The sequence below is a fragment of the Anabrus simplex genome, chromosome 2 (assembly GCF_040414725.1).
Source record: "Anabrus simplex isolate iqAnaSimp1 chromosome 2, ASM4041472v1, whole genome shotgun sequence".
NCBI classification, from domain to species: Eukaryota; Metazoa; Arthropoda; class Insecta; order Orthoptera; family Tettigoniidae; genus Anabrus; species Anabrus simplex.
The window spans coordinates 965,249,456-965,269,657 of record NC_090266.1 but is presented as its reverse complement, the minus strand read 5'-3'; the positions used below and the strand labels follow the sequence as shown (position 1 = coordinate 965,269,657).

The 20,202-nt window shown below is 38.5% G+C and overlaps 1 protein-coding gene across 5 annotated transcripts in view; it reads right to left on the bottom strand.

Moving 5' to 3' along the window:
- GramD1B (GRAM domain containing 1B) overlaps positions 1-20,202 on the bottom strand; it is a 557,013-nt gene that overhangs the window by 62,355 nt on the left and 474,456 nt on the right. For all 5 annotated transcript variants that reach the window (XM_067141766.2, XM_067141765.2, XM_067141764.2 and 2 more), the window contains 2 exons: positions 18,481-18,602; positions 3,706-3,898 (listed from right to left, as the gene is read on the bottom strand). In XM_067141766.2, the coding sequence (XP_066997867.1) occupies positions 3,706-3,898; positions 18,481-18,602 (315 nt within the window). The remainder of the gene's footprint in view (positions 1-3,705; positions 3,899-18,480; positions 18,603-20,202) is intronic.

Here is a 20,202-nt window from a genome sequence, read left to right as displayed (position 1 = left end):
TTATGTGATGTTTGTGTGGCATGAGTTGACCCCAGGATCAAGTTGATCAGTATTGCCACCGCGTCTGGACTTGAACACGGCACAGTGTTTGAAGAAAAGTCTCATAACTGTTCAAATTTTGTGTTATTTTAGTTATTTGTTTCTAAATATTAATTTGATAAATGAATTAATATTTGAAGTTGTATATCTCCGTTTTATGTCCAATTTTTTTTATGTCAACATAACCAAGAAGTAAATTGCCCATTCTCACATACAGTCTAGATACATGTTCACTGAAAGAAAGTGAAGTTAGTAAATTGCAAGCATGTGAAATTAAGTTTCTACGAACTACCCTCCAAAAAACACACAAGGACCATATTAGGAATGATGACATCAGAATGGAACTGGAAGTGGACTCTATAGAAGAGAAGCTAAGGACTTCAAGACTAACATGGTATGGACATGTAAAGTGAATGCCAGGCACAAGAACACCACATGCATGCCTAGGAAGAAGGGTTGAAGGAAGAAGGCCAGTGGGAAGACCTAGGAAGAGATGGCTACATCAGCTGGGTTAGGATGTGGAGAGAAGAGGAAGGAACTGGGAGTAAGTAGTGAGAGAGGGACATTTCTGGACAGACGATGATGAAGACTATCAACACCATTCTATTCGGCAAGTTGGAGGGGTTATATGATGATGATGATGATGATGATGATGATGATGATTATTATTATTATTATTATCCACATATCCCCCCCTGCTCGAGTTTTGCCCTCCAAATTTTAAGAAAAAGAGGGGAAATTATATGAGTAAATATGGTATCTATGACAAAATACAACTATTCTAGTTGAATTATAACTTTCCCAATATTACGTACATATATTACATAAAGCCTCTGTGAATGATTAAAGTACCTACCTCAATAATTCTGTATCTGCAACTAGCACAGTGACCTAATTTACTTCTATGCCTCTTATCTTAATACAATTAAAACTCAAGTCTAACCAGCATAATCTCTGTTATTGATTATTTTACCCTCTATAGCACAGTCAATTTTTTTTAGTAATCTATCCTCCTCCATGCACCTCACATGGCCCCTCAACTGAAGTTGGTTCATGAACGCAGTTTCATCCAACATGTTCATTCCTAACTTAGCTGGTATCATTTCATTGTAGATTCCTCCTATCATTGTTTCCAGTAAACAGTGTGAACTATCATTCTCGTCACTTTCATAATTATCCGTTACCTTCAGTTTAGGAACAAGATAACCCTAGTCCATCCAACTTTCCCTCCCATACGGCAAAGTTAATTTGAAAATAGAGTAATGGAAGGGTAATTTTTTCTGTAAACTTCTGTTGTTAATTAATGTAGCTTTGCTACACCCTTATTTGACGTCTCCCACTGTACTACCCCCCAAGGAGAACCCCCAAGATCTTGAACTGGTTGACTTCTTCTAATTTTGTAATCCATACAAATTTCTACCCAACAAACATAATTTTAGCCCATGAAATGCTGATTTTTTAATAATACTTGCTGTGTTTCTTTTCAAGTTCCAAGATATCAGAATGTAAGTTTTAGTACAGTCTGCCATTATGACCACATCGTTGGCACAAGGCTATCTGCTTACTGCATTTTCACTCAATTTAATTCCTCCCTGCCATTTTATTGCCTTCAATAAATGATTCATGTGTGTGATTAACAATGAGGGAAAAAATTTACAGCCTATTCCCCATTACCTACTTAGAACCCAGAACACATTTCACTCTTAACTCTAATAGCAGATTGATGGTTAATATAAATACATTTTAATCTTTGTAATAATTCACCCCAAGTCCATCATCCTTGAGGATGCCCAACATCCTTCCCCTTGTACTCTGCCCCATGCCTTCTATAGATCTACACAATAAAGGTGTAATTGCTTATTCTTCTCATAGCATTTCTGAATTATTGGCACATATCTGGTCTTTGCATTTCTTTCAGGTCTGAAAGCACACCAATTTTCATCCACCTCATTTACCATCAACAGAGGCTGTCTGGCCAAGGAGGAAAAGGAGTACTGAATTCACTCGGAAGGAATGGGTTCAATTTCCTATCAGGAAGTAAAAAAATTTAAGAAACGAGATTTCCTCTACCGGAGGTGCACAGGACTCTGAGTTTCACTCGCACAGCCACCAACTTTTAGAAATCAAAAATAGGAAGATTTATTAATTCTTGGATTTCATAACATATATTGCACCACAGTCTAAGTGAAGAAAGGACAGGATAAAAGGCATGCATGCCTACAGTTTCAATGTGATTTCATCATTAAATTTAAAATTTTAAGCTAAGAAAACATAAAAATGCTTACAAAATAATTTACCCGATCACTCATTTATAACACACACATACGAATAATATTTATATCACAGCGACACACCGACAAAACACATAACAGACTGTAAAACGAACGGAAATTTAATTTTATAGGTATCTCTGAACACTTGGAGGTAACGCAGAGCCCTGTATGGATGCGGATATCTGCAAATTTATCCGCGGATTTAGTTAGTGTCTTGGCGAATACAAACTGTATGGCAGTGTGGATAATTTTGCTGATTTTTACTCAATAATGAAGTTTATTGATTTTCACTCAGGTATACTCTTATTTTTGCTTGTGGTTAGGCGACCCTTGACTGTGGTATGGGAGAATGGTCATATTTTTATAGTTTTATGACATAGCAGTTTACTTTCTGAAGAGTGGTTTTATTACTACAATTTTTTTCATTCCAATGAATTCTCTGATTCAACATTATCAGAAAGAGTTTGTTTTACAAGAATAGATTGTAAACATGTTCCCTAGGTTCTATGTATCCACTTGATTTATTCAAAACCTTATTCATTTCCCTGTCCAGAAATGATTTCCTGTTTGATACACCCATCTCTGGTTAGTTTCAAAGCTATGTCACGATTTTCATACGGACTCTACAACTAAAAGGTTGATTACAAAAACTAGAAAAATCCAAAACTGTAAATTTTCAGGAACTGCCATAAAGAGTGTAGCTTGACCTGTGTAGCACCAGAATGCATACAAATTTATTTGATATTCTGACTCCTGTAACTATCCACATGTCATTTAAAATAGTATATCACAAAATTTCAAACAGCAGGCTTTTGTAGATTTTTTTTTTAAACCGTGGCTAATTCTCAAATTGCATGAAAATGCATGGCACAAAATGGTTTGAATGCTGAAAGTCCCTTTCAATCATCAATACAACCACCACAATTGTCATTCTCTGTATCACCATTTTCTACTTCGGCTGGATCTTGAGAAGAACTTTTGTAGTTTCAAGAGAGGTTTAGGTGTTCTTGAAACGAAAGTTCCATATCTACAGCAATCACCATGTCAAAGAAATCATTGCGAGTTATAATCTTCAGTTCAAATGGGGAAGGATGTTTCCTTGCTTTCTGGGTGCAACAGCAGCAGCTTGTTTCTGTACAAACCACCAAATTTCACTTATATGTATCTTATAACATGTCTGCTACTTTAAGAAAGAAGAAAAACCACCTGAAAGTGCTATAACCTAAACATCAATTTTTGGACTTGTCTCCTTTTCGAAATCCATCTTTCAGTATTTATTTGACTCTCTTTCTTCTATGTACATTTACTTAACACCAATCTGCTATAATGAGGGTGGGAAAAATATGAACAAATTTCTATTTGGATTCAAACAGAGGCCTAAAATATTACTCACCCTTGACAAGTCCCCAAACAGATTTCTTGTACTTGATTTGGCTATATACGGCAAGGCAAGACTCGTTTTCTCCTACTCGACTCAAACAGTAGTGTGTTGTAACGTAGAATGAGTCAGCATAAGGAATACCTGCATTCGTTGATTCAACATCGATGGCATAGAGATGACCAGGCTTACTGCAGGGGAGCATCACCTAACAACACATTACATATAAATGAATATTTAAAAACAACTCTTAATAAGAGATCTAGATCTGCTAGGAAAAGGTGGTGCAGCTGTGATGAACATTACAGATATTGAACTTGCATGGTTCATAATGTATGAAGCCGTGCAGGACAGGAGTAGAGATTAATAGAACAGTTGATAGGCAAAAATACCTTCAAGATATGAGAAAGTGCCCACAGAACCTCCGGTCAAATTGTCTCACTGTGAACACCAGACCCTCTCACATTGTCCAGGAAATTTGGAACCACCATCAGCTGTATCAACCAAACCCACCTCAAAACCAACTCCAACCTAATTTACCAATAATTTCATCAACTAACAAGGGAATCATCCCAACTGGGCCACACCAATTGTGATTTAAAAAATTACACATTTTGATTTTTGTATGGTACACAGAATGGTAATAGTTGAAAATGTTGCCTTTTTGTTATGAACAATCACAAAATCATGAAATTACACTAGTGTCCAAAAGTTAAGCATAATCACTAAACGAGGCCATACCACCTGATAGGAATGTCGGACAGATTGCTGAACAAACTGAAGCTGAATCACACACCATATGTCACACAACTTGTCCAAAAAAACAGTGTCAAAGGTTCTGATAGGTAAGGTACACCTTTGACAACAACTAACAAAACTCGGCAATGTCTTCTACAACAAAATATGGTGTTAATAAGGTGTATGTTTAGCCCTTATGGCCACACATGCTTCGCAGCAACGTGGCATGCTCTCCATCAGATGGTCCAAGAGCTCTTGTGGCAGTCGATCTCATTCCGTTGAAAGGGCAATGCGGAGGTCTTGGAGGGTCCTTAGTGGACACTGACGGGATGCAGTTCGCCTCCCCAATGCATCCCAGGCATGTTCTATAGGATTCAGATCTGCAGACCTCGCTGGCCAGTCCATGCAATGAATGTCTTCCCCAGCCAGAAATTCGTCCACCATAGCAGCGCGGTGCGGTCAGGCATTGTCGTACATTAAGAGGAAGTCTGGACCAACCGCACCTCTGAAGAGTCGAACATGTGGCCTCAGTACCTCATCCCTGTATCTCCAAGCATTAACAGTGTTCTTTGGACCACCCATGAAGATGTGCAGGTCTGTATGGCCATTCAACATGATGCCGCCCCATACCATGATGCCACCACCACCATACTGGTCCCGTTCCATGATGTTCCTGTGGTTGTATCGGCTACCTGGTTCTCTCCAGATTAATGTGCAATGGAAATCATTCTGCAAACTGAAGCGAGATTCATCTGTGAAGAGCACATGCCTGCATTCATTCGTGGTCCAGTTTCGCTGTTGACAGCTCCACAATAAACGGGCCCGTCTCTGTGTTGGAGTGAGCAGGACGCACACCGCTGGACATCGGGCAAACAGCCCTGCTGTTCTGAGCATCCGGTACACAGTTTGCCGGGAAACAGCAACCCCTGAGATGGCTGCAAGCTCCGCCGACCACTGTCTTGCAGGTGCACTCCAATTTCGTCGGGGGGTTAAGGCCAGATATCCGTCCTGCTGTGGGGTGGTTACCCTTGGTCAACCTGGTACTGGCCTACGACTAACATCTTCTGTGTCTCAAAATCATCTCCAAAGCCTGGAAATGACACTTTGTGGCACATTCAAGGATACGGCGACTTCGGTCTGTGTCTGGCCTGCTTCCAGGCGGCCGAGTATTCTACCCTGCAAAACGGGGTCCAAATGGCATTGTCATGTCATTATGTTGCGACGTTCACGTCGAGACTACACTACAACAGGGCAAACGCGACTGAGGGAATATGGGGTGCAAGCACTGGCTGTATTTACTTTGCAGTTACGCCGCTACTCAAAGCAGGGAACACTCCTTTCGTATACAGAGCGAACACGTAAGGTTGGTAGGTGCACATATCGTGCAATTTGCGGTCTATTTCCTATTGCCCTGCTTACTTGTAACTTATGGTTAACTTTTGGACACTAGTGTACAAGCTCTTGCATTGAGTTTAACATGACCAGCTAGAGCGGGCTCTCCAAGACTCAAAATCTATGAGCACTGTGAAGACTTAGAATAAGGACTACGCAGCCATTTCATTACTTTTCCCAGTAGTACAAAATTGTCATTCATAGAACAGAATACTACTTCAGACACAAAATTACAATTGAAAATAGCACAGAAAGCCTGCAAGATAAGGGTCTTTATAATAAAATTATATTCTGTTGTCTATCATCAATTTTGTTCCCCTGTATTGCAAGACACATTCGTATAAGTGTGACAGAAGTCAGGATATGTAATTTTTTAATGGAAGCTTGCGAAGAAGCAGCAAATGCTAAATGCCTGTACTATACTCCTCAGACCAAACCATTTTGTTTTGAATCCACACTACCATCAACAAGAAAAGACATGCTGGAAATTTAAATCAAGACACTTAAAATATGTTAAATTTGTATGAACATACTAAAAGAAATAAAGGTAAAGTGTTACAATTTAGAACTTGCTTTGTTGCTAGCAGTGTGCATGTAAGTAACATATGTACATCTTTGTAAGTTTTTATATATATATATTGTTAATGAAAAAAGTGACCAGGTACTACTATCATGCTGTTTACCATACAAAAATTAGCTGGTATAATATTCTTTGTAGGACAGTTCCACTGTAAGTCCAGTGTAGGAACTAACATGTCTTATAAACATGACTCACTGAGCTCGATAGCTGCAGTCGGTTTAGTGCAGCCAGTATCCAGTATTTGGGAGATAGTGGGTTCGAACCCCACTGTTGGCAGCCCTGAAGATGGTTTACCGTGGTTTCCCATTTTCACACCAGGCAAATGCTGGGGCTGTACCTTAATTAAGGCCACGGCCACTTCCTATCCACTCCTAGCCCCTTCCTGTCCCATCGTCGCCATAAGACCTATCTGAGTCGGTGCGACGTTAAGCAACTTGTAAAGAAAAAACAAACGTGACTCAGTTCAACATCTGAGGAAAGAAACTGGTTTAAATCCCCTCTCTCATCCATCTTAGTTTGACAGAATTTTACACATCAACTCCAAGAAAACGGTAGGACAGGCCTGACTTACAAAACCAATTTTTGCCTTACTTCCAAGCAGAGAAATCAGTCCATTTCATTGTACTGTACAATTTTATCATCATAATAACATAGTGAATATCAGTCTGACTCAATGGCTGAATGGTCAGTGTTGAGACCTTTGGTTCAGAGGGACCCAAGTTCGATTTCCAGCCAGATCAGGAGTTTTAATCGCATCTGATTAATTCTTCTTGCTCATTGACTGGGTGTTTGTGTTTGTCCCAACACTTTCCTCTTCATATTCAGACAATGCACTACACTACTACCATCACAGTAGTGATTACATCCCTGAACATAGAGTTGGTGTCAGGAAGGACATCTGGCTGTAAAACAGGGCCAAATCCACATATGCCACACAGTTTGCACCCGTAACCAGAGTGAACATCAACATTTAATAATTTGCTTTTATCCTTCCCTGCACAGAAAGATACAAAACTGCACCCCAGTCCATGATATCTTGTAGGCACTTTCTCAGTTTTCCTCCCATTTCTGGTTTCTCTCTCTCTCCCCCCTCCAGCTTCAGACTTCATCCAGATCACTTGCTAGTCTTAGCCACATTGGGATTTCTTCCTTTCTGACCAAGGAAGCTGTAATGCTATAATATTTCATTCTAATGTGTGTGGATTTATAATCCTCGCCTCATGCACAACACACTTTCTCCAGCAGAAAACAACAAAGAAAATGAACTTGTTCTTGTACAGATATATGCAAACTCTCGATTATCCATGTGTAGTTCTGCAAACATTTCTTTTTAAAGAAGAAACATCAATGGAGTATCACTGTGCTGTTTCAAAACAATTTTCTACTTGCAGAAGCAGATTTTCACATTCATAACACGCCCATTGCAAAGAAAAAACGGCCATGTGGTTAGGGGTGCCTAGCTGTGAGCTTGCATTTGGGAGATAGTGGGTTCAAACCCCACCATCAGCAGTTCATGAAGATAGTTTTCCATGGATTCCCATTTTCACACCAGGCAAATGGTAGGGCTGTGCCTTAGGGCACAGCTGCTTCATTCCCACTCCTAGCCTTTTCCTATACCATTGTCACCACAAGACCTATCTGTGTTGGAGCGACGTAAAGCCAATTGCAAATAAAAATAATTTAAAAAAATATATACACACCCTTGGGTTTAAGTAATGACTGACTGCGCCCAAATTCGGTCCAGCGAATTTACATAATGAAGCAAGCCAGGCAACCAGATGCACACAAATAATTTTCTCCACATCTGAACTTCATTTCACAGAGCCAGTAAATGCTTCCTCATCTGTACAAGTGAGGTTTTTCCAAATCATGCCTTCTGCCTACTTCACAATTAAAAACCTGCAGCTCTAAGCAAGTGGATGCGCAGTTTGGGTCAGGTAGCTATCAGCTTGCATTCAGGAGACAGTGGGTTCGAACCTCGCTGTCGGCAGCCCTGAAGTCGGTTTTCCATGGTTTACTCATTTCCACACCAGGAAAATGCTGGGTTTTTACCTTAATTTAGGCCACGAACGCTTCCTTCCCGCTCCTAGTCCTTTCCTATCCCATCGTCACCATAAGACCTATCTTTGTCAGTGTGATGTCCAGCAAATTGTAAAAATAAAAAAATAAAAACTGCAGCTAATGGCTGTGTCTTTTTCCCACCGCAGGGCAATTGCTGCATGTGGATTAAATAAAGCATTATTGGGATTCCAATTTATTATTGCACTGCACATTGATTATGATACTGCTGTATCTGCAGCTGCATGACATGGCAGGAAAATGAAAACATGTTGTTCTGACTAAAAGAAAAAAGCTGGAAGTTATAGATAGGTTAGAAAAGGGTGAATTAGTAGCAAAACTCACTAGTAATTATGATATAGGAATCCAGACAGCCAGAGACTTAAAGAAAAACAAATAAAAGCTGCTGAAATTTGCAAGCAGAGCAGATAGCCAGGCTGGACCATCACAACATACGAGTATAAAAACCTCAAATTACTCGTATCTGGCTCAAGCACTGTACACATGGTTCAAATACAAAAGAGCAGGAGTTCCCAAGACCCATGCTAATGAAGGAAGTGGGAGAACCACGGAAACTTCTAAAGGCTGAAGGAGATTTTTAATGTTTCTTCAGGTTGGATGACTCAGTTTAGACAGTGTTACAGGATCTGAGTGCTACAGGATTCAAAGAATCACAGTTCGAGGCAAACAATTTAGTACTAACAAAGAGACAACTGATGGCCTTCCAGATGAATTCCTTGCTTTTACAGAACAGCATCATCTGCCAGAGCAAATTTATAACGTTGATGAGAACGTTCTGTATTGGAAGAGCCTACCAACAAGGACTCCGCGCGGCTGTGAGCTTGCATCCGGGAGATAGTAGGTTCGAATCCCACTATCGGCAGCCCTGAAAATGGTTTTCCGTGGTTTCCCATTTTCACACCAGGCAAATGCTGGGGCTGTACCTTAATTAAGGCCACGGCCGCTTCCTTCCAACTCCTAGGCCTTTCCTATCCCATCGTCGCCATAAGACCTATCTGTGTCGGTGCGACGTAAAGCCCCTAGCAAAAAAAAAAAAAAAAAAAAAAACAAGGACTCCAGCCTTCTGAACTGAAACACATGCTTCTGGATATAAGGTCAGTAAAGATAGGTTAACTGTTCCTTAGTATGCAAATTCAACAAGAAAATATAAACTGAATCCTCTCGTTGTTGGAAAAAAAGAAAAAAAAAAAAAAAAAGAAAAAAAAAACTTCAGGCTTCAAAGGAAATATCAACCTTCCACTTCAATATATGCCTCCAAAGGGAGTGTGGTTGAACAATATCATCTTTGGCAAGTGGTATCATTCAAAGTCAAAAGAGTTACCTAATAGAACCATTCTTATAGTAGGCAATACAACATGTCGTCTAAGTGAAGCAACCCTTGTTTCTAAAAAGGGCAAGATTTTGAAAAATAACTACCTCCGTGTGTTATATCATTCATAGAACTGATGGATGAAGATGAGACTGTAGTTTTAAAACATTATTATAGGTCAAATCTAATTAAACAACTTGCTCATGAAGGGTCTGACATTCTGAGTTTATGGAAATCCCTGAATATACTTGATGTAATTCATGGGATTTGTAAGGCTCAGGATAGTGTTACGATAATGACAATAGCTCGTTTATGAGAAAAAATGATGAAATTCACTGAAATTGTTTTTATAGTCTTCGACAGTAATGAATATAACACAACTGCTAACCTTTCAGATCTTGATAAGCAAACTGCTGGTTGCAAGGACGTGGATGTTTAAAATATTTGTGGGTGGCTGAAGAGTGATGTGTGTAAACCAGCATTTGAACAACCGAGTGAAGTGGACATTATAAACATTGTAAACGGAGGGGGCGGGCTAGAGGAAAGCAGTGACGAGGGGGCGATCGAGGAATCCCTCATTTTCCACACCGGGGCATCGGTTACTTGCAGTGCAGTGCTGCGGTTGTTACATTAAGCATGCGCAATGGCTTCCTTCATCTCTTGATATGACAAGACAACAGATTAACCAGCCGACTGTGAGATACAGTTCCTGAAAGAATGTTACAATACATTGTATGTTTTTTATTAATTTACATAAATAATGTTACATCATTACTATGTCTTAAGGAGGACATGTTTCACCTATTTTTTAGGCATCACAAGGCAATGAAGAAGAAAAAAAAAACAGTCAGACAACTAACCACATCAACAACATCCTATGAAACCAGAACTGAATTTCTATCTCAAAAACGAACATCACAAAAAAGTGACAATCAAGTCAGTGAAGTTTTCATAGGTTGCACACACGTTGGACATTATAGACTGAGCAATCCATGCCAGCCCAACGACATTAGAAGTAACATTGGACTTAACTAGTATAGAATTGAGTTTTAAGGTGTAACAATCATGTCAAGGATGTTTTTATAAGATGTATAGTGTGTAAGCGTAACTTTTTAGACAGAGCAATTCATGTCAGCCCAACTATTTTAAGCATTTAATTGTAAACAAAGCCTAAGATCCTAGGAATTTTGATCTTAGATATTAGGAACAGCAGCTGAAGACACCTAAACAATAGGTGAAACATGTCCCACTTAAGGCATAGTATTGATGTAACATTATTTATGTAAATTAATTAAAAAACATACTGTACAATGCCTCCTCTACGAACCATGTGACCTTGCCACCGTGGGGAGGCTTGCGTGTCCCAATGATGCAGATAGCCGAGCCGCAGGTGCAACCATATCGGATGGGTATCTGTTGAGAGACCAGACTAATGAATGGTTCATCGAAAGGGGGGTAGCAGCCTTTCGGTAGTTGCAAGGGCGGCAGTCTAGATGATTGACTGATACGGCCTTGTAATAATACTCAACATGGCTTAGCTGTGTTGATACTGCTACACGGCTGAAAGCAACGGGAAACTACAGCCGTAACCACCTCCCGAGGACTTGCAGCTCTCTCTGTATGAATGATGTACTGATGATGGCTTCCTCCCGGGTAAAATATTCCGGAGGTAAACTAGTCCCCCGTTCGGATCTCCGGGTGGGGACTACACGAGAGGGGGCGATCATCAGGAAGATGGATACTGACATTCTGCGAGTCGGAGCGTGGAATGTTAGAAGTTTGAATCGTTGTGGTAGGTTAGAGAATCTGAAAAGGGAGATGGATAGGCTAAAGTTAGATGTAGTTGGTATAAGTGAAGTACGTTGGCAGGAAGAACAGGATTTTTGGTCAGGCGACTACCGAATTATCAACACGAAATCAAACAGGGGTAATGCAGGAGTTGGTTTAATAATGAATAAGAAAATAGGGCAGCGGATAAGCTACTACGACCAGCATAGTGAAAGAATTATTGTCGCCAAGATAGACACCAAACCAATGCCCACCACAATAGTGCAGGTCTATATGCTACTAGTTCAGCGGATGATGAAGAAATTGAAAGAATATATGAGGAGATAGAAGATTTAATACAATATGTCAAAGGTGACGAGAATCTAATTGTGATGGGAGACTGGAACGCAGTGGTAGGCCAAGGAAGAGAAGGTAGCACAGTAGGAGAATTTGGATTGGGACAAAGGAACGAAAGAGGAAGTCGGCTGGTTGAATTCTGCACTGACCATAATTTAGTCCTCGCCAATACTTGGTTCAGACACCACAAACGACGGCTGTATACGTGGACGAGACCTGGAGACACTGGAAGGTATCAAATAGACTTCATTATGATTAGGCAGAGATTCAGAAACCAGGTGTTGGATTGCAAAACTTTCCCAGGAGCAGACGTGGACTCTGACCACAACTTGTTGGTCATGAAATGCCATCTGAAGTTGAAGAAATTGAAGAAAGGAAAGAATGCAAAAAGATGGGATCTAGACAAGTTGAAAGAAAAGAGTGTGATGGATTGTTTTGAGGAACATGTTGCACAAGGACTAAATGAAAAGGCCGAAGGAAACACAGTAGAGGAAGAGTGGAGAGTCATGAAAAATGAAGTCAGTAGGGCTGCTGAAGAAATGTTAGGAAGAAAGAAAAGATCAACTAAGAATCAGTGGATAACTCAGGAGATACTAGACCTGATTGATGAACGACGAAAATACAAGAATGCTAGAAATGAAGAGGGCAGAAAAGAATACAGGCGATTAAAGAATGAAGTGGATAGAAAATGCAAGGTAGCTAAGGAAGAATGGCTGAAGGAGAAGTGCAAGGATGTCGAAGGCTGTATGGTCCTGGGAAAGGTAGATGCTGCATACAGGAAAATCAAGGAAACCTTTGCAGAAAGGAAATCTAGGTGCATGAATATTAAGAGCTCAGATGGAAAGCCACTTCTAGGGAAAGAAGACAAAGCAGAAAGATGGCAGGAGCATATCCAACAGTTGTATCAAGGTAACGATGTAGATAATTTCGTTCTGGAACATGAAGGGGCTGTTGATGCTGATGAAATGGGAGACCGAATTTTGAGGTCAGAGTTTGACAGAGCTGTGAGTAACCTAAATAGGAACAAGGCACCTGGAATTGATGATATTCCCTCTGAATTACTGACTGCCTTAGGAGAAACCAGCATGGTAAGGTTATTTCATTTAGTGTGTAAGATGTATGAGACAGGAGAAGTCCCATCCGATTTTCGGCAGAATGTTGTTATACCTATTCCCAAGAAAGCCGGTGCTGACAGGTGTGAAAACTACCGCACTATTAGTTTAGTATCTCATGCCTGCAAAATTTTAACACGTATTATTTACAGAAGAATGGAAAAACAAGTTGAAGCTGAGTTGGGGGAAGATCAATTTGGCTTCAGAAGAAATGTAGGAACACGTGAAGCAATCCTGACTTTACGTCTGATCTTAGAGGATCGAATCAAGAAGGACAAGCCCACGTACATGGCATTCGTAGATTTAGAAAAGGCATTCGATAATGTTGATTGGACCAGGCTATTTATGATTCTGAAGATGATAGGGATCAGATACCGAGAACGAAGAATTATCTACAACCTGTATAAAAATCAGTCTGCAGTGATAAGAATCGAGGGCTTTGAAAAAGAAGCAGCAATCCAGAAAGGAGTGAGGCAAGGCTGCAGTTTGTCCCCTCTCCTTTTCAATGTTTACATAGAACAGGCAGTAAAGAAAATCAAAGAGAAATTTGGAAAGGGAATCACAGTCCAAGGAGAGGAAATCAAAACCTTGAGATTTGCGGATGATATTGTTATTTTATCTGAGACTGCTGAAGATCTCGAGAAGTTGCTGAATGGTATGGATGAAGTCTTAGGTAAGGAGTAAAAGATGAAAATAAATAAGTCCAAAACAAAAGTAATGGAGTGCAGTCGAACGAAGGCAGGTGATGTAGGAAATATTAGATTACGAAACGAAGTCTTAAAGGAAGTAGATGAATATTGTTACTTGCGTAGTAAAATAACCAACGATGGCAGAAGTAAGGAGGACATAAAATGCAGACTAGCACAAGCAAGGAAGAGCTTTCTTAAGAAAAGAAATTTGCTCACTTCAAACATTGATATCGGAATTAGAAAGATGTTTTTGAAGACTTCTGTGTGGAGCGTGGCATTGTATGGAAGTGAAACATGGACGATAACTAGCTCAGAAAGAAAGAGAATAGAAGCTTTTGAAATGTGGTGTTACAGAAGAATGCTGAAGGTGAGATGGATAGATCGAATCACGAATGAAGAGATACTGAATCGAATTGGTAAGAGGAGTTTTTTACTTTACAAAAAACAATATAAATATGAGTCTCCACCTTATCAATACAAAATTAATTTACATTAAGCTGGTAAATATAGTCAAGACTAGTTTCGACCCCTAGGGGGTCATCTTCAGTTGACATGCATTAAAAATGTATTTTTTACAAAAACATCACATGTAGTGGTAAAAGCTTAAATTAATTTGAACCGATCATAAATGTTGGTATGTCTGGTACATTTGGGCTATTGTATGTGTCAATTTTGAGTTTTTAGCACACAGTGTGAAGGTAGTTGATTAACTAGTGTGCATCATCCATGAAGTCACATGTTATTTTTTATGCTACTACCATCCAATTTTTTGGGTTATACAATGTGGAATATACATACATTTGTGCAAATCAACAGTGGCAAGTTTAACAATACACATTTAAAGTTGGTTCATAAATTACACAAATTGGCTATTGATTAGTCATATGAAAATGTAGGACATTGGTTTGAACACTTTTGACTGAAATATCAATGTAACACCTTACTGGCATATATCTTAGATGCTAAAATCAGTTTATAAAGCCTGTTTCTCTTGATTGAGTCTTGGAATAGGGTTAAAATTAAAAAAAAAAAACTATTTGCTTAGTATAGGCATTAAATAATGCTGTTAAAATGGGCATATAACTAAAACAGTGGTATATGTATGCCATATATGCCTGGTTAAAAACACATTACATTAATGTTATTGATATGTGGTGCTACATGTACATAGTTTTGGAATAAATGGGGTTGACGAATTTTTCACAACAGTCTTAGATATAGTGTTCCGATAAAATGGGTCCGTAAAAATATTTATATGTAAAAAACGGTTAGGTAAGTATTTGAATAATCCGCTTGCAGATCAGGTAATACTTAGTTATATATCTGGAGATATTTTAGGCAGCTACTAATGTTGGAGTTATTAGAAATCTTGAATATATTAATGGAGCATGTTTTCCATCCGTATGTCGTGATGTTTTAAGTTGGTGACATTTGTCAGAACGTGTTGAAATTATGCGTCTTGATGCACGTTGATTTTATCATGGAAGCGTATATGTTGTAAAAACAAGGTACAGTATGTAAGGTGTTGGAACCGTGCATTCTTTGTAGCTGCCTGTTGCATTTTTAATGCATGTCAACTGAAGATGACCCCCTAGGGGTCGAAACTAGTCTTGACTATATTTACCAGCTTAATGTAAATTAATTTTGTATTGATAAGGTGGAGACTCATATTTATATTGTTTTTTGTAAAGTAATATCTATCAATACGGAAATGAAACTTATAAACAACAGTTGGTAAGAGGAGATCGATTTGACTAAATTTGACGAGAAGAAGAGATAGAATGATAGGACACATCTTAAGACACCCAGGACTTGTTCAGTTGGTTTTTGAAGGAAGTGTAGGCGGCAAGAACGGTAGGGGTAGTAGACCAAGGTATGAATATGACAAACAGATTAGAGCAGATGTAGGATGCAATAGTTACGTAGAAATGAAAAGGTTAGCACAGGATAGGGTGGCATGGAGGGCTGCATCAAACCAGTCTATGGACTGATGACTCAAACAACACTGTACAATGTATTGAAAAGGTGGACCCTCAAGAAATATTCTTTCAGAAAGGTATATGTTGCTCAATACGGACCTAACAATGAGATTTATAACTTGCGAGATACAGTTTGTGATTTGTTTCTTGAATGAAAGATGTGCATGATGTCCCATGGATCGGCTGTCTGTCTATCAGCACAGAAGATTCCATGTCTGCAGATGAAGCAAAAGTTTGCGAGGACAGATGTAGCGCAATTTTGTTACTCCCTCTGCTTTTCCCACATTATTCAAGATCCATTCTCTACTAAATAGTGACAGATGCTATAGGATTTCAAAAATTGTGTGGATGATGGGTGTCAAAAGAACATAATGCTTGAAGAACACAAGACCAAACGAATGGACAGAGCATTGGCCTTTCTCACACGACATGCTGAGGAAGGTGATAATGTGTTACACCACATTGTTACAGGAGACAAGACACAGGTATCCCACATCACTCCTGAATCAAAGCATCAATCCTTGGGGTGGAGGCATTCAATGTCACCAGTGAAGAAAAAGTTCAAAAAAACAATTTCCACCTGGAAGATCATGTGCACGATTTTCTGGGATAGACAAGGCATTCTGCTGCTTCAATTATTGTCTCAGAATGCATCAATCAATAAAAAAGGCTATGCAACGCACAAAATCTGTATTGTGTGATTCAGAACAAGAGGCATGGAATAATTTCTCATGGAATCATCTTTCTTCATGACAGTGCCACACAGCATGCAGCCAATCAAATCCAGGACCTCATCACATCATTTGGTTGGGAACAACGGCAGCAGAACCCTACTCCCCTACAGTCCTGATCTGACACCAAATGATTTACATCCCTTCCTTCATCTGAAAAAGTTCCTTGGTGGCAAGCATTTTGATGACGAACTCAAAGGAGTACAGACATGGCTTTAATCACAAACGTCATTGTTCTATGATGAAGGAATATTTTTAAAAAATTGGTGCCCCAGTATGACATGTGTCTCAATAATTATGGTGACTTTGTGGAGAAGTAGCTTAAGGTGTCCTGAATCCAATGAAAATAAAATGTTTTCAAAATAATATTTTGTTTCTTCAAAAAATGTTGGTTTTTACTTAGAAAACATGCCTTGTATCAATGTACAGCTGGAGTACATAGGGCAAAACAACTTCAATTACACAGATCTGTTGCCTCTCAAGAAAAAGAGGTCTATTGTAAGAAAATTGTACATGATAAATTGAAGTAGGAAAACATGGATTATTACTTCCCACACGCATATTCAGTGAGAACTGTAGTTCAGTGGATCTCTTATTTCATATGATGCATTATTTGTAAATAAAAGTGTGAATTTCAGGTTGTCATGTGTGTCTGCAGATTATCTGTGCATTTTTTCCTGAGTCGCGCTACCCCAGGACTGCAAGAGCATGGATAATTGGGAGTTTGCCAAGTATAACACAAATACAGTGTTATCAGGCAGTCTGAAAACAATTTATTATACTAAATAATTGTTTTTGATATTCAGGGAAACAATATTTCACTTTACATATTATGGTCAATATAAAACCCTCATACCCTGCATAGTGGAAATAATAACCCGATTCTTCAATATAAAACCTAGTTCTAGTAGATCTACAGAACACTTTTTTTTTTTTCGCTAGTGGCTTTACGTCACACCGACACAGATAGGTCTTATGTCGACGATGGGATAGGAAAGGCCTAGGAATTGGAAGGAAGCGGCCATGGCATTAATTTAGGTATAGCCCCAGCATTTGCCTGGTGTGAAAATGGGAAACCACGGAAAACCATCTTCAGGGTTGCCGAGAGTGGGATTCGAAACCACTATCTCCCGGATGCAAGATCACAGCCGCACGCCCCTAACCGCACGGTCAACTCGCCCGGTACCTATAGACCCAATCATTGTAGAAATATTAAACTTACTCATCTTAATATGGCAATTTGACTTTTATTTTCTTCTAAAAAGTATCACCAATAAGTTCATCTATTAATTTATATTTTCTAGTAATAATAGCTACATTCCAAAGTTCAAACATATTTACAATAATTGAAATTATGAGGGTTCCTCCTATTCAATACAAAGATATTTATTAACGTGAATGAGTCGCATATCGTTCACATGAGGTACTAGTTTCGGCACTAAACTTGTGCCATCATCAGCCAACAAGTCAAATCGGGCAAATACAATATAACTTTAAAACAACTTTAAAACACACTGCAACACCTGCACAGATGAATATGAAATAAAATATGGTACTGAAATGCAACATCATCATGTACCACATTTTATTTCATATTCATGTGTGCAGGTGTTACAGTGTGTTTTAAAGTTGTTTTAAAGTTATATTGTGTTTGCCCGATTTGACTTGTTGGCTGATGATGGCACAAGTTTAGTGCCGAAACTAGTACCTCATGTGAACGATATGTGATTCATTCACGTTAATAAATATCTTTGTATTGAATACTGAATAGAAGGAACCCTCCTAATTTCAATTATTGTAATCCCATTTCAATACGGATCATGATATTTCTAAATATCAATCAAACATATTTACATAGCCAAAAAAAGCCACATTGCACTTTTTGGCATGGTATTTTAATACATTAGATACAACACTATTATTACACTTTATTAATAAAAATACTCTGTATTCTATGTTACTTATAACTGCAATGGTTATTTAATATGTGACAGAAATATTATTCTAGTTTAGTAAGTATGTGCAAGTGTTAATACTGCAGTGTGTTTATACTCTACCTGACTTTCAGAAACTTGAGTAGTTTTGGGCCCTACAGACTGATTTAAAGCCATAGTCATTGTTAGGTTTCGCTGTTTCATGGATGTCTCGGCATTCACTTGCCAAGGTGCCAGCACAATATCTGAAAACAAAGATTGTATTCACAATAACTTATCCTCAAGTATAAAACTTCAGAAAAAATCCTGAAATAAACCAGCAATTTCATCAACTTCTACCACTACTCATAACAACAGATGGGGTGTTGATGATGGGCAGTTGATACTTTCAATACCTTCAATAGTAACGAGTAGTATTTCTTGTAATATTTTCTTTCCATGGAATTGCTTGTTGTACACTTGTTTTTTAATACTAAATCTAGTTGTTGTTGTTGTTGCTGCTGTTGCTGTTGGAGTTGGTGTTGTTGTAAGTCATAGTGTTGTTGTAAGACAGTGTAAAATGTTGAAATACTTAAGGTACATGTGAATTTGTGTAAGATGGTGTTGTAATGTTAAGCTAGTAGTGAGCTTGACCTATAGTACTGTAAGCCATAATGTTAAGCACTGGAAATACTTGAGTTATGTGTGATTTATATACAATGATGCTGGATTTAGAATGTTAAACTACTAGTACAGTAATTCTTGTAATATTTTCTTTCCATGGTATTGATTGCTGTACTCTTGTTGTTGTAGTTGTTGTTGATGGGTAATTTTTTTATCTTTACTTTATTATTACACTACTATATTTCCCAATTGTGATGTTTTTGTTAATAATAACGGTCAAGAGGTATCAATATCAAATGATACAGATGAGCTCAATACTTTTTCGCTACCATGTTAACAGAAGACTGAAATGTTAAATCAATACTGTCAACTTGCCAGAAGTAGCAGATTTTAAAGTAGTCACAAGTAACACTTCTCAACTCATAAGGTTCAAAATAGCAGGTATAGCACAAAATAGGGTTTCTTTATACTGTAGCTCTATTGATTCCATAACAAAAGGGACCTTCCTCTGAATTTCTGCAGATGTTCTAGTGCCAGTATGACTAAGTACATATTTCTTTAAAAGTTATGTACCAAGACAATGAAACATGCCAAACTGTAGCTTGAGGAAGACATTTTTGAATGTGATATTGCTCTAATTTGTAGCAAGGAAGTACCGTAACATATTGTAAAAATGTCTGCACCTTAAGTGTGAAAACTGATTTTGATTTTAGATAACTACTTAAAAATTTCAAATCAGTTGTTATTTTGAAGTGACAGAAGCTGGTAGTTTCATATCTACCATTTTTAGATAATTTGAGTGAAATGTGGTACTACTTTAAATTGGACCTTGTCAGTGATAACCATGCCATTTACCGCATTTATAAAGACAGTTTTTTGCGAGGAGGAAAACCTCACAACACTAAAAACCTGAAGAAGCATGTTGCCTCAGCTCTTTAAATTGTTTTTACTCAACATGAACAGCCATAAAAAAAAGTGAAAGTGTAAGAGCCCATGTCCTTTCCTTCCATTTCAAAGTTATTGTCCTTGTTATCATTGTCACCAACATCATCATTGTACTCGTATGCTTTCTCACTTGTGATCTGATAGAGTGAAGCTGAATGGAAGAGGAAAGAAATGAAGAAAATGAGGAAAATGAGGAAAGGATATACACTATACTGGAGTGGTGGCCTGAGGTGAAAAATTGAGTGGGCCTGTTAATTTCAAAACAGCTGGACGAGTATGAGTATATGGTAGAGTACA